The following is a 14589-nucleotide window of genomic DNA, read 5'->3' on the forward strand; positions in this document are numbered from 1 at the left end:
TTGCTAAAACTAAATATTTTTACTTTATGTAAGAAAGACAGCACTTTGCAGCTATACCATATAATGATCATTTACATAAGGTAATCTTATCTGAAAGCAATCTATTTTTGATTTGTCTTAAGTAAAACTGGCATCTTAATAATCTAAGGTGCCTTTTCTTGGCTTTTAAATCTTTTGTAGGGATAATTAAGAGAGTACTGAGTATAAAATAAAATATTTTAAGTTTTAAAATATTTTTACTTTAAACTGTTTAAAAACTTGGTTATCTTTAAATTTTTCTAAAAGGATTTGAATGTGGCTTTAGTGAATATACTTCTTTAGAACTTTAATTATGAATTAATTCTCTTTACCTAAAATTTGAGTGCTCCTAATTTGTAATATAATATGGTGGTGTGAAGGGGGAAAGAGACTAACGCCTAAAAGATTTTGTGATAGGATCTCTATTTCTGAAGTGGTGCTTTAGTTAATTTAAAATGAAACTGAAATACTGAAATTCCTTCACTAGCAATCAGCATTTATTGAGGCCCTTTGGTTTTGTGAAAATGTTTATAGTTAAAAGTATTTTATACTTTTTATATGATTAAGATTTAATTTCCTTCCTTATTTTTGGTTTGGCTTTCCTTTGTCTATTTTCTTTTCTTTTTTTAATTGAAAAAAACTAGTGGAACCAAATGTAAGATGGTACCACTGTTTTCTCCTTCTTTTGTATAATCTTGTTGCGTGTCTCCACATAAGCTGTTCTGGCCTCTCATCATAGTAACCAGCTGGGCCATTTCACCTGCTGGAGCCATTAAAGAGGACTCTCTCCCCCTAGATTAATCCCCTCCGACATTAGTTTTTTGCACTGACAACTGGAGCAGGCATTCAGAATTTGCAGGTGGCCAGTGTGACGCACATAATTGCCTACAATTTTAGGCAATGAATAAAAATGGTCTACATTACTTGTCAAAGGTTGTATATGCAGTGCCAAGTGAGATCTATGGGAAGCCTTTTAGGGTTTAAAGAACAGTTAATAGCAAGGCTGCACAGGGCTTTTTTAATCATAATGCATTTGTAATATAGCACTTTGATCTTCTCCTTGTAGGAAATGGTGTTACATTAGCCACTTTTAAACATTTATGAGTGAAATAGAAGAGTAAAAGTGATTATTCTTAAGCAGACCATGTTAGATTTCATTAAAAGTTTTCGGCTTGCCCCTTCCTTGTTGAAGTCTGTGGGAAGTCCTTTTCCTGGAGGGTTTCAAATCAGGATCTAAGGATATAGGGCTTTTTCCTTATTTTTCCTGTTGGTAACAGCAAGATTTGGAAGGAAGGTATACTAAATACTGAGGTAATTTAACAAGTGGATATTTATAGAAGACTAATGATTTATGATAAAGTAAAATACATCAATGAAAATCTAAGAAATCTGTTACTAATAATTGTGTATTACAATAAATTTTGAGAAATGCATATTTAAAACATACCCAAAAGTTATCTTTCACAACAACAACAACAAAAAACAGATGACTCTCAAACGCACTTCTTCTGGAAGAGCTAAGTTTGACCTTTCAGACCCAAGAGCCTTTTATTAACACCTGCCTGTAAGGAGAACCTTGCCACACGCAGCTTTTAGATTCAGAACCACAAAACTGATGAGGAAAGGCTTGAAGGGTTCAGTTTGTGTCACTTGCTGTTTGCCGTTTCCATTTCACAGATGATTAATCTTTCTGTGAAGAAAGGCCAGAGAAACAAAGCACATTGGGCTCTTCCTGCAGTTACTCCTTCTGAATGCACACTAGCTTGCTAACTAAAAGGCCTTTAGATTTCCAGCAGAGAGAGATGTTCTGAAAGTGAATGCAGCTGGTTGGAGGTCACCAGTGCAGGGCTCTTGCCATTGTGTAATGGAGGCTTTGGCAGGTTGGAGGGGGTGGGTTGGAGCAGGGACAGGAGAAGTGGGCAGGGAGAAGGTGTCAGCAAAAAATTAATTCAGAATAAAAAGGGTTTTGGTCAGTTGATTTAATATTTTGGAGGGTAGATCATCAATAATAGGCTCAATTTCATCTATTTTGTTTTCCTTTTTAAGGAAAAAATTATAATTCAGTCTTTCTCCAGTGTTCCCCCACCCCCCCGTTTCCTAATAGCATGTTTATCTTGCAGTTTACATCACTAGATAATGTTGAGATATTATTAACTCTTGTAGTCTTTGGTATGTTTTAATGGTTTGAAATTTTTAAGATTGTTACTAATTTTGCTAGTATTCCACATTTCATATGGTAAAATTTTAATGCCACATTAATGTTTCATTTCGTATTTTAATGAGATATTGAAAATAATTTTCTGTGCAACTTACTTCTTTCATAAAAAAGTTGCCTTTATTTTTATAGTCAACTTTTAATTGAGGGTTTGAAAACTTTTAATTTTAATATTTAGTATCTAAATGCTTAGTATTCATCTTGTATTTACTTTTTTTCTCAATTGTGTATAGGACATAATGTGCAAAGTCAAATCCTGGGTTATAGATCAAAAGAAACCTGTTCGCTTCTGTCATGATTGGAATGACAAAGAGGTAAATTATAAATATGATGCGATCTATTATTACCTTTGCTTCGATTTCTTAGAGAACAAAATTGTCATTATTTTACACTTATTATTATATCTAGTTAAACTTTATTTCTCTCAATGATTTCTTATTCCCAGCCTTGTTATTTTTTCTTTTCCCCTACTCCTGATATTTTGTGACAACTAATCTTTTAGAAACAAGAATTATAAAAATGGCTTCCTGTTTAAATAGTTTTCTTTCAAGTTCTTTAGTGACTTAATATTTACTCAACTTTTAAAAAGGACTCTTTTTCTATCTCCCACTTTAGATTGAAGTGTTGAATAAACACTTATTTCTGACTTCAAAACCAATGGTCTACTTGGTTAATCTTTCTGAAAAAGACTACATTAGAAAGAAAAACAAATGGTAAGTTTTTTTTCTCCCCAGATGTACCCCGACATATCATATCTGAGCACACACAAACACACATACATATGTACTTACTGCTATGTTTGATTTAAAATTTTTCTACTTATTATTAAAAAGTTTAAAATGGATGAGAAAGCTTTGCCTAGTGTTAACATTCCGAGATGAATCTCCTAATGATTTACACTGAGAGAACTTAAGAGGAAAAACAAAGGAATTACATTAGGCAATATTGAATTATCCATATTTAATTATCAAATTCATTGAATAGACAATATTTCCTTTGCAAAATGAGAATAAATCTACTTAGAGCAATAAAACTTTTTAAACTAGGAAATTCTAGCTTTGTTGATTTTATATGTGACTTTAAAATATCTACTTGGAATTGTAGCTGGGCATAAGTTTTAAAATCCAGATTGAATACTTAAAAAACATTTTTTTTTTTCTGGTACGCGGGCCTCTCACCGTCGCGGCCCCTCCCATTGCGGAGCACAGGCTCCGGATGCGCAGGCCCAGTGGCCATGGCCCACGGGCCTAGCCGCTCCGTGACATGTGGGATCCTCCCGGACCTGGGCACGAACCCACGTCCCCTGCACCGGCAGGCGGACTCCCAACCACTGCGCCACCAGGGAAGCCCTTAAAAAACATTTTTTTAATTAAAAAAAAAGCTATGGTGGAGGGAAAGACCAGGTATTTGTTTCAAAATACTTTAAAATACACAAAGGTAAAAACTATGCATTCATGTATTGATTGTCATTTTTGACATGTAACCAAAATGTGCCAGGTTTCCTTTAGTTCACTAGTAACTTCAAAAAATCATATGTTTATGTAACATAAGGGCATGTACACATTTGGCATGGTACTCACTGGACCCTCAGTATTTTATACTGTTAAGTCATACAAACAAACCAAAACTATCCAAAGTAAAATATCTGAATTCTCCTAAAATATATTTTCATTTGTTTTCCCCTGTACTTCATTAAGTACTTAGATGCACATGGTTTCAATTTTCCATTAAAAATTCTCATTTCCATATGATATCAAAGAGTGAGAAGCTTTAAACTGAAAAATAAACATTCATAGACTGGAAGCCAAAACAATAATTAATGTCAGATGGTTAACTCCAATAAATCATTAGAATAAATTCTGTGAAATTACTGCAACTAAAAATGCCCTGTTGATATTACTATAAGACATTTTGTGTTCCTGATAGGAAACTGAATTTGGCCTCTTAATTTGTAATGTTCTAGAAAGCATAAACCTGACATGAAAATTCAGTTCTGACTGGTCAGTGTCTTCTAGTAGATAATTAACTTTAAAATAAACAGTTCTGTCTTGTTTCTTATATAAAATTCTTATAAATTTTGTGATTGATATGTTAAAAATTGTTACCTTTGGGAAGGAATTTTAAATATATTATTTGACTTCAGTTAATAAATCTCATTGTAGTGTGAATGGTAAGGTTTCCCAGGGCTCCGTGAAACAATACAGACATCAAAGTTTACATGAAAAGGGATGAGTCAGTTTCCTTGCCCAAAGGAGCTTCTCACACCTGTATTTGGATGATTACAGGTAGAACTCCCTGGCTCTAATTGTACAGTAAATACTATTTCCCAGACCCTAATGGTAGACAGACTGCTTGGGAGACGCCAGTCTGTGATTTAGCTGTCGCCAGACACCCCATGTTTTTTGTGAGACCAGTGGTGATGATGATATGGTTATAGCCAATTGAAAGTAAACTCTTGTCTAAATAGCACATTTTAATTTATAAAAATGTAGAGGTATGGATGATCCTATTTATAAAATCAAATTTTAGATTTTATGTATGACTGATGATCTGGTTTGGGGTAGCGTGTATGTTTGGTGGGGGTGGGGGGAGTCAGATCTTGTGGAAGTTAGTGTAATTGTAGCTGAAAGATCAAAGACTGGGTAACTGAGTGATGTTCCAGAAGAGAATTTACCACATAGCCATTTTCTGTACAGTTTCTGCCGCCTGCTGTTCCTATTTTCCCTCAAGCTAGCCATTGACTACCCCCTGTGCATCCCTGCTCGTAAAAAATGATTGAGGAAGTATTTGTCATGTATTTATGAGTGGGAAACATTGTGTGATAGGGAATGGCATCTACTGGAGCCAGAAAGATTGCCATTCTCCTTTCATTCAGCCACTCTGCTACAGCTTTAAATCTGTTTATGCAACATAGCCTTTGTATTAAAGTGCAGAATAAATTTTTATTATGAAGGATATGAACACTAGGTTTTCATCACTTATAACATTGCAAGCAGATGTAAATAGTTAAAATATATTTTAATTACTAAATCCTTTAAATTTGTGTTAGCATCTTGTTTTTTGGTAATGTTTATATCTCAGCTCCATTTGCATAAGTTGCTCCTTTAGCAAAAGAAAAAGGTTTTGTTTTTTAAGGTTATTATGTAATGTTACTGTAGCAGATTAAGACTGATGCAGGAAGTAGTAATAAATATTTTCATGGGTCTTTTAGATCTAGAAAGCTATTTTAAATGGTCAGGAAAGAGGAGGAGGAGTTTGTGATTCTGGCCACAAGAGGAAGACAAACTATATTTTAGGGGGTCACCATTTCAGAAGTAATGAACGTTTTAATTACTAAAGTTCACTTTAAATTTAAATGGAAACATGTTAATTTTTAAGTCCTAGAAAATAAGGAAGCATTTTGAAAGACAAGTCTATTGTGTTACTGAGTAGGTGTATTGACCTTTTTGAAAGATGTAAAAACCGGAATGGTTCCAAGCATCTACTCACTGGTTTTAACAATGTTGAATTAGTCATTTCATTGATTTATGATTAAGACTTAGCCCCTGAAGAGAAGCTAATAACATGGCAGCCGGGTTAGTTACAGTTGTGTTGTGATTAGATGACAGTAATCAAGATGTTGTAAGGGGAATCCACAGAAATTTTTTTTATTATTATATATTGTTGTTCTTTGAATGAATAAGACTATGCAGAAATTGTTGTTGTGTTGTCGTCGTCGTCATCTCTGGCAGATGTCAATGATTTTTGAACACTTGAGGATTTCATATTTTAAACATGATCAGTTACTTATAACTAAGATCCTATTACATGTAGTATTAATTTTCGTTTGAGATCGCCTAATGAGTCATGGTGTCAAGCAGGTATAGGACATTAGACCTGCCAAACTGTTGCTTAATTAGGGGTGTAAATTTCAATCTTTGCACCTTTGCTGCTCTGTTAGTAGTATATCCTATCCAATTATGAAATTGGTAGAACTAATTTTGTACACCTACATAGCTTCCAATTTTGTTTCTTTTTTGTGTTCTCTTGTCCCCATCCTTCTTAAACCTGTTGATAAAGGATAATTTTATTTTGTTGTTTATTATACTACATATTCATATTCAACTGAAAAGTATAACTAAAATTTAAGACATTCAGATTTCTTGTATGCATGTGTGTGTGTGTGTGTGTATGTGTGTGTAAAACATGTATTTGCATATGCCCTGGTGGGCTTGTGGTCACTGAACATTATTCTCTAATATTATATAAGAGTCAATTAATCTGAGTGTTGAAATTGATTCAAGATAGGTAGACAAGTAGTTGCAGTCTTTTAAGCTGTTTTGTAATCAAGGGCAATGTGTCAGGTTCACTAAATGAATTTTAAATAGAAAAATGTTTTATTAATTCATATTTTACTATGATTCTGTCTGCCCTACCCCAACTTTTCTGTTTTTGTTAATTTTCCACTTAATTTGTACATAACAATTAAATGTGTTTGGTGATACTGTATATTGTATACCTGGCTAGGGGGAAAATCATGGAATAAGCCCAATATATTCTTGATATCTTGAACTGTATATAAGAATTACAGATACTATATCTCAGCAACTATTTACAAAGGGGAAGTGTGAACATTTTTTTGCATATAATTTTTAATGTATGTATATATAATATAAAATTATATTTATATATGTTATATACTATTCAGGAAAAAAGTACCTTTCAGGTATATAGGGATAGTTTGAGCTATAATATCGATTGGTTCTTAGGCTTTCTTGTGCAAGCGCATCATATATTCACAATAAGTATAGATGTTGACACATAAGCATACTTTACACATCTACTATAATTATTGCTATTCCTATAGGAGTAGAAGTATTTAGTTGATTGGCAACACTCCCCAGAGGTAATGTTGAGTGATCATCTGCCATACTGTGAGACTTAGGTTTTATTTTCTTGTTTACAGTTGGAGGTCTGACAGAAATTGTTCTACCTAACTCATCCTTGGACATTGTTCTCCACAACACATGTTATCTAGTAGCACATTTCCATTACGTCTTATCAATAGGAGCAGTATTCACTATTATAGGTGATTTCACCAATTTCTATCATTCACTGATTTCCATTATTTTCAGGCTATACACTTAACTCAACGTGAGCAAAAGTCCACTTCACAATTATATTTGTAGAAGGTTAATATAACCTTCTTCCCACAGCATTTTCTTGGCCTTTCAGGAATGCCATGATGTATTCTGTAAAACTACTATAAGAAGTCATCAATTTCTGACAAGATTATTCATTGAAGCTAGAAATTTAACACAGATAATGCTGCTTTGAAAAAAATCACATTGTTATACATTCGATTTACTCGAAACAAATAAAATGGGAATGATTAATTATTCTTAAATAAATTATTCATTTTAGTTCAGAAAGCTTCCCAAGTAGATTTGAAATTAGGTTCAATTCATATAAAGTTTTCAGGAACATACACTAGTATATAAAGCAAGATTCACATGTATAAGGTTTTTTTTAAATGTTTCACTTTATCATCCACTAGTCTGGCAAAGTAAAAGCCCTGAAATATCCATGCAGTGTTTCTTTGGGATTATAATTTCTGTTTTTTTAAAAAATCACTTGTGGTTCTTATGGTTTGGGGGGAATGTTGTGTCAGCTTCATCTTGAAGTACCTAACATTATGAAGGCTGTGAGAAAACATTTTTTATTGTAAGTGTGTTCCTACCTTCTTGAAATCACAATGTAATGTTGGTAAGTTTGTTTTAACATGTGAGGAGTTTTTTAGCTGAATTAAATTTTAAAAGCTATAATTTGTAACTTTTATTGGAGATTACTTTATGAGGACTAGTGTTTATTTGCTTCTTTGCCAGATATAAAAGGGTGATAGAACAAGTTAAGGATATTCTGGAAGCCTAAACTGAGCGATTCTTTTTTTAGTATGAGATTGATTAAATTGGTAAATCCTATACAAAATATTCTTTTGTGTTTTTTTAATAAATTTATTTATTTATTTATTTATTTTTGGCTGTGTTGGGTCTTCGTTTCTGTGCGAGGGCTTTCTCTAGTTGTGGCGAGCGGGGGCCACTCTTCATCGTGGTGCGCGGGCCTCTCACTATCGCGGCCTCTGTTGTTGCGGAGCACAGGCTCCAGGTGTGCAGGCTCAGCAGTTGTGGCTCACGGGCCTAGTTACTCTGCGGCATGTGGGATCTTCCCAGACCAGGGCTCGAACCCTTGTCCCCTGCATTGGCAGGCAGATTCTCAACCACTGCGCCACCAGGGAAGCCCCAAAATATTCTTAATTTTACTGAAGTAAGTTGTAAATGAATTCAAAAAGAAAAAATTTTCTTAAGACCCCTTCTCTGTTTTATAGTTTCTTATTTTTGCTATTGGATAATTATCAATTATTTACTTTTTAATTTGTATTATGACAAAGCTTTGAAACAGTACCATATGCACTATGAATTAGGATTTCAATAATTTCTGGTGAATGGATTTTGTGGAGTTGAATTATTTCTTAATTTCTCTGGCCAAAATCTTGAGAGTGAAAAAAAATATACTAAAGCAAGACAATCTTTTTATTACAAAAGATGGAAGGCTGAAAGAAGTGGGAGGGAAAAGACCTTTGGCCATTCAGGAATCTTTATTTGAATGTCCTTTAGCATTTGTATATGTATGTACATGTAATAATACTTGTGTACTTTTCTGGTTTCATTAAGTGGTTTTTGGTTACTCTTGCAGCAATTTCATAATTCCTGTCAAGAGATGTTAGTGCCCTAGAGCACGTAGTCATAATGAAACCAAATCACACCTCTGATTCCATGTTTGAAAAAGATAATTATAGGGCTTCCCTGGTGGCGCAGTGGTTAAGAATCTGCCTGCTAATGCAGGGGACGCGGGTTCGAGCCCTGGTCCAGGAAGATCCCACATGCCACAGAACAACTAAGCCCATGCACCACAACTACTGAGCCTGAGCTCTAGAGCCTGCGAGCCACAACTACTGAGCCCACATGCTGCAGCTACTAAAGCCCATGTGCCTAGAGCCCGTGCTCCGCAACAAGAGAAGCCACTGCAATGAGAAGCCCGCACATCACAAGGAAGAATATCCCCTGCTCGCCACAATTAGAGAAAGCCCGTGTGCAGCAACAAAGACCCAATGCAGCCAAAAATAAAAATAAGTAAATAAATAAAATTTTTAAAAAGATAATTATGGAAGAAAGCACATCTTTTTATATGGATATAATGTTATTGACCCACCGTATTAGGCATGTTAGGAATTTCCCCTGACCTATTTGCCTTTTTGCCCAATACAGTTTATAGGCAATAATTTCTCTTTGCAAGATCGTTCACTGAATTTGAGAAAGTGATACTGTACTTTTGGGAGTCAGTTGTTATCTTCATTAGCACCATCTGTTGACTTACTAATTTATGAGCAATATAATTTATGAGATGTGTCAGGACTTTCATCTTTTTTAAAGTGGCTGAAGAATTTCACTGCATATAATAGGGAGAAGTTTTACAAATTTTCTTCTAGCTTTAAGAACCTAAAGCTCTTTCACAAAAAAACAAGTGTTCTCTAGGATTCTTTCATGAAATTAAAACATATATCCCCCATACATGCACACACATATATAACCTAGGAAATGAAAGACAAACTTTGGCATACAGCTATATAATGTTCCTCAAATCACGAGTGATTCATGTACACAGAGAGTTTCTCTGCCTCTCTACCCGACTCACTTTGGTGAATACTTCAAGGTCTATTAATATTCTTAAAAATCTGTGTCCCAGAGGTTAAGGACTGTTGAGTCAGATTTTGGTTCTAAAACTATGAGTTGAGATGAACTACACTCATAAAATGGGAGTTTTGAGTAGTAGTTGGTATAGATAGAGGCGACTGTTGAAGCCCAAAAATCTTAGGACTGTTGGTGATGAGAGATAGGGCAGGGCCTTGTGAAGGCTGAAGAATGGAGTCTAACTGTAGTATATGCGATCTCAATACCAGTGTTTTCCTGGGAGAAGGCTGTAGAAAAGGAAAGGAGAAAGTGCCATTTGGGGCAATTTCAATGTTTTGCCTAATATCTCCTGCTTATGCAGAATAGGAGAGGAGTATTATTTTCTGTGCCCCTGTCTTCTGTGGTCTCTCCTGTTCCCCAGTCACTAGATCTACCTTTGGAGATACTACTGTAGTTCAACTACATTATAAGTTAAATAGACTTCTGAAGGCTAGACCAAAATGCTGGATACCGTTGATAACATTGATTCTGTAAGGAAAGTGAATTCTAAGAAATTTAGAGCATATAGTCTATTTGTAAATTAGGTAGTGTATGTTATCAGGAAGTTTGATGTATTAAGAATACAGCTACTTTAGACTTTGAAATGCTAGTTTTGTGGTCCTTATTTGCTGCTAACTAGTTCTTCAACCTCAGGCAAATTATATAGCCATTCATGTATTGAAGACAGTTCATCAGAATGTTCACATAAAATGTGTTCTGTATAAACAATATTTCTGAAATTTAATTAACATAACTCAAAAAGAATACAGTAATAGAAAAAGGACTTGGTAAGTCTTCTAAATGTATCTTTGGGATACATTCCCTTGGTTTTTCTTTCCATTATATCGATAAAGAAACAAAATGTATCATGTATATGTTTACAGCTATAATTCTATGCTTTGAAACAGTTGTCATCCAAAACAAAAACAAACTGAGAACCATCTCTATTGCACAGTGGCGGTAGCGATAAAACTCCCATGATATCACCATCTTCCATAGGACTCTGCCCTCATCTCTCTCTCAGGTTAGGCCCTGTGACTTCATCATTTGAAGCTTAGAGGATTTTATTGTCACTCCTGGGCTTCCATTAGAGTAAATCATTCTTTAACTGTTATGATAGCATAATTTTTTTTAAAAAAAATGGTGTTTATTCTTTAAAGCCTTTTAAAACAGTTCCATTGTATCAGAGCTTCTCTATTTCTGAATGTTTATATGTGTGCTGGGGATGAGGCAGTGAAGGTTAATAAAGAATTAAAGGAGATCATCTCTAAGGTTCCCTCCTAGTGCTAGAATTTTATGATTTTAGTGAATTATAGCAAATTCACAATGAAAAGATGCCCATGCAAATGTCTAGTACCTTCTCAACCCTCATATGTAGGTTTGTCATGGTAAGATGTTTTTGTGACCGTGGGACAATCCAGAGCATTCCTGAGGTTGGCAGATACATAATTCATGAGCAACTTTTCTGGACTGAATTGAAGATAAGACCTGGTCTTTCCCCCTCCTCTCATTCCTACTCCCATATCTCTACCCCTTGAAAATAAGTCTTTTCTGGATCTTACCATGCTCTTATCTTCCTCATAGTAGCTATTGCTCTGTCTAGAATGAGAACAAAGTGGAAATAAAACTTATTTGTAGAATTGGCATATCTATATTTGAAGGTAGTTACATTACTCAAAATATTGCATTGCCTTATTCTAAATTGACCTAGAAAGCATTTCCCCATCAAAAACATTTGATTATAAAACACCCTCAAAAGCTTACTTAATCCACCATGTAGTAAAAATAGTACAGTTTGGGTGAGACATATTTTGGTATCTGTGACCATTTTTATTACCAGTTTTAAAATTCTGCTAAAAAATATGTTTCAAAATAACTGACTTAGGAACTCTGAGTACACCCCTGTCTGTAAATTTGGGGCTGCACATTGGTACCTGGTTCAGTCTTTTTAATGCTTATTATCAAGAAGACAATTAACTTCATAAAAACTGTCAATATGAATATAAATTTCAAGTTTATGTATTCTTATGAAGACTGTGAGCTCAGTGAAGAGATAGGTACTATGCTTCCTTTTTCCTTTTCTAAGCAAATAAACATTGAGACTGATTAAAAAAAGCCTTTGCCCCCATAAGGGTTATAGTCTCATGGAATAATAGACAACCAACAAACAAATATTTAATATAATGTCAGGAAATGATTAGGATCACTTTGCTGTACATCTGAAACTAACACAACGTTGTTAATCAACTATGTTCCAATATAAAATAAAAATTTTTAAAAAAGAAAAAAAAAGAAATAGATTACCTCAGTGGCTTAACTTATATCACTATTTCACTTGATCATTTTTATTTCCTCGTCTGTGTTTATGATACCATCAGTATACTAGTCTCATCTTTGAAGTCTCAGCATTAATATTTAAGATTTATACTTCTTTTTCTTTAAAATTAAATATTAACTCTTGGTAAACTTTTTTCATAATATTTCTCACATTTTAATATATTTTTTTCCATTTCCTTTGCCACAGCCCTCTTTATTGTGTGTAATTTTATTGCTGAAAGATTATCACTCTTCTTTTTTCAAATAAACCTAGCATATAGCATAATGCATAATTAGCATTTAGTTAGCAGCCAGAGGATATTTGTTGAATGAATAATGTGCTGGTGACGTTTAAAAGCCAGATATAAAATTCTGGCAGAAAATTAGGCTGCCAGAATTTTATATCTGGCTTTTAAAGTGTATCTTTTGGAAATTTTACCTTTCTCATTTTAAACATAAAAATAATAACTATCTTCCTCATAAAGTTGGTATGACTGTTATATGAATTGATACACTTGATCACTTAGGGTAGTAATTGGTACATAGTAAATTCCCAAAAAACATTTTCGATTTTTACAAATGAATGAAAGAATAAATGCATGAATAAAATAAATAAATAAATAAAGCAGGGTAGGAGGGTGCTATTTTAGTTAGGGTGGTCAGGAAAGGCCTTTAAGAAGCAAGGGAGTGCACCATGAGAGAGGGAGGATCTGAGGAAAGCTTAGTCCAGGGAGAGGGAACAGCAAATTCAAAGGCAAATGTGATGGAACATCGAAAAAGAATATAAAATGTGAAGACAACCACTTGAAAAGAGCTAATAAGTTTTTATTCAAATACATTGCAATTAAAAAGCATATTAAACCATCCTAAATGTGTTCAAGTAAAATTTGCAATTATATAGATTTATTTTGAATTTCATCTGCCCCACACTACTACTCGTAAATCACTTCTTTTAAAAGTCCCTTGATGTATGCCCTCAAATAAGTAGATTGAACTTTATTAAGAATAATAACAACCAACATTTATCAAAACTTCACAGTGTTTCAACTTAGGTTACTTCATTGGATCCTCAGACAAATCTCGAGATGGCCTCCATGACACTTATTTGGCCTCGAATTGAATTTTTACTAAAATGAAGCATTTTCATAGTTGAATTAAGAGATCTGCATTTTAGTTTAGGAATGTGTTCAGCTAGCAGAGAGATAAATAAGATTGTGTTTCCATTAATACAGATACAAAGGTGCCTTTTTAGTACTTTAAGTATTTGTCATTAATATCAAGGGAGTACTCATCAATATTCCTAGGTGATTGTCAACATTTTCGTTAGAAATTCTCTAAAAAGAACAGTCTGTGGAAATTATCTTTGGGTTTAGTCCATTTTGAAATGTAAAAGGAAAAGATCGAATAACATCTGTCTGTTGGTAATTGTTTTTTAGCTTTTTTTTTTTTTTTAAGTGATGTTTCATTTTTTCCCAAAGAGCATAGCTGGATGTTGGAAACATGAAGGTCACTGGTAGTTTTCATACATAATTTATACTTAAAATTGTTACCTTTTAAATTGTGCCATTTTTCTTTTCTCTGTCCTGCCCCCACCCTCCCATTAAGTGACAGTGACTTAGCTTTTCATGTACCAAACCCAAAGACATACATAGTAAACCATCATTTATTATTGAGTTCCTGCTGTGTGCCAGGCATCCTTTAGAGGTTAGAAATTGGTGAGATGTTAATAGAAGAATAGATGAAACATGAAAAATTTAAGGATATTTATGAAACATAGATATTATCATGCCCATTTTACAGATAAGACAATTGGAGAGATTCAGAACATGCCCAAGTTCTTGTAGTAGTAGAAGAAATAGACCCATTTGACTTGAATGTTTGTGCCAGTTCCACACGACACTGCAAGATATATTTGTGAATCTTCAGAGATCTTTGAAAATATTGCTTTAATTAACTTTGTGTTCTGCTATGTTTTATCTCAGGAAATAACATCTCCACCAAATTGTTTAGGGTTTTAGTTAATAAAAGGAAACAGTTCTCAAGATGACAACTATCTGCTCTTCTTAGGATAATAAGTTTTCTGCTGCTGCCATTTTTCTCTTGCCTTGTAGTTTTGTTAACTATATGATACTGTTACAGCAAAATATTTTAGTACCTGCTTTAGCATCCATTTTTAAACATATTAATACCATATATGAAAATTTTGGTGGAGAAAATACAACTGTTCTCATTGAAGCCGATATAAAAATTGCATCAAGTTGCCAAGTCTAAAAT

The 14589-nt window shown here is 33.9% G+C and overlaps 1 protein-coding gene across 1 annotated transcript in view; it reads left to right on the forward strand.

Annotated features, from left to right (window-relative positions):
* The window catches only part of OLA1 (Obg like ATPase 1), a 167921-nt gene that overhangs the window by 119125 nt on the left and 34207 nt on the right, over window positions 1–14589 (forward strand). Inside the window, exons 6-7 of the mRNA XM_060152621.1 lie at window positions 2467–2547; window positions 2849–2946. Of these exons, the coding sequence (XP_060008604.1) occupies window positions 2467–2547; window positions 2849–2946 (179 nt within the window). The remainder of the gene's footprint in view (window positions 1–2466; window positions 2548–2848; window positions 2947–14589) is intronic.

Source organism: Lagenorhynchus albirostris, chromosome 6 (assembly GCF_949774975.1).
Source record: "Lagenorhynchus albirostris chromosome 6, mLagAlb1.1, whole genome shotgun sequence".
Lineage (NCBI taxonomy): Eukaryota > Metazoa > Chordata > Mammalia > Artiodactyla > Delphinidae > Lagenorhynchus > Lagenorhynchus albirostris.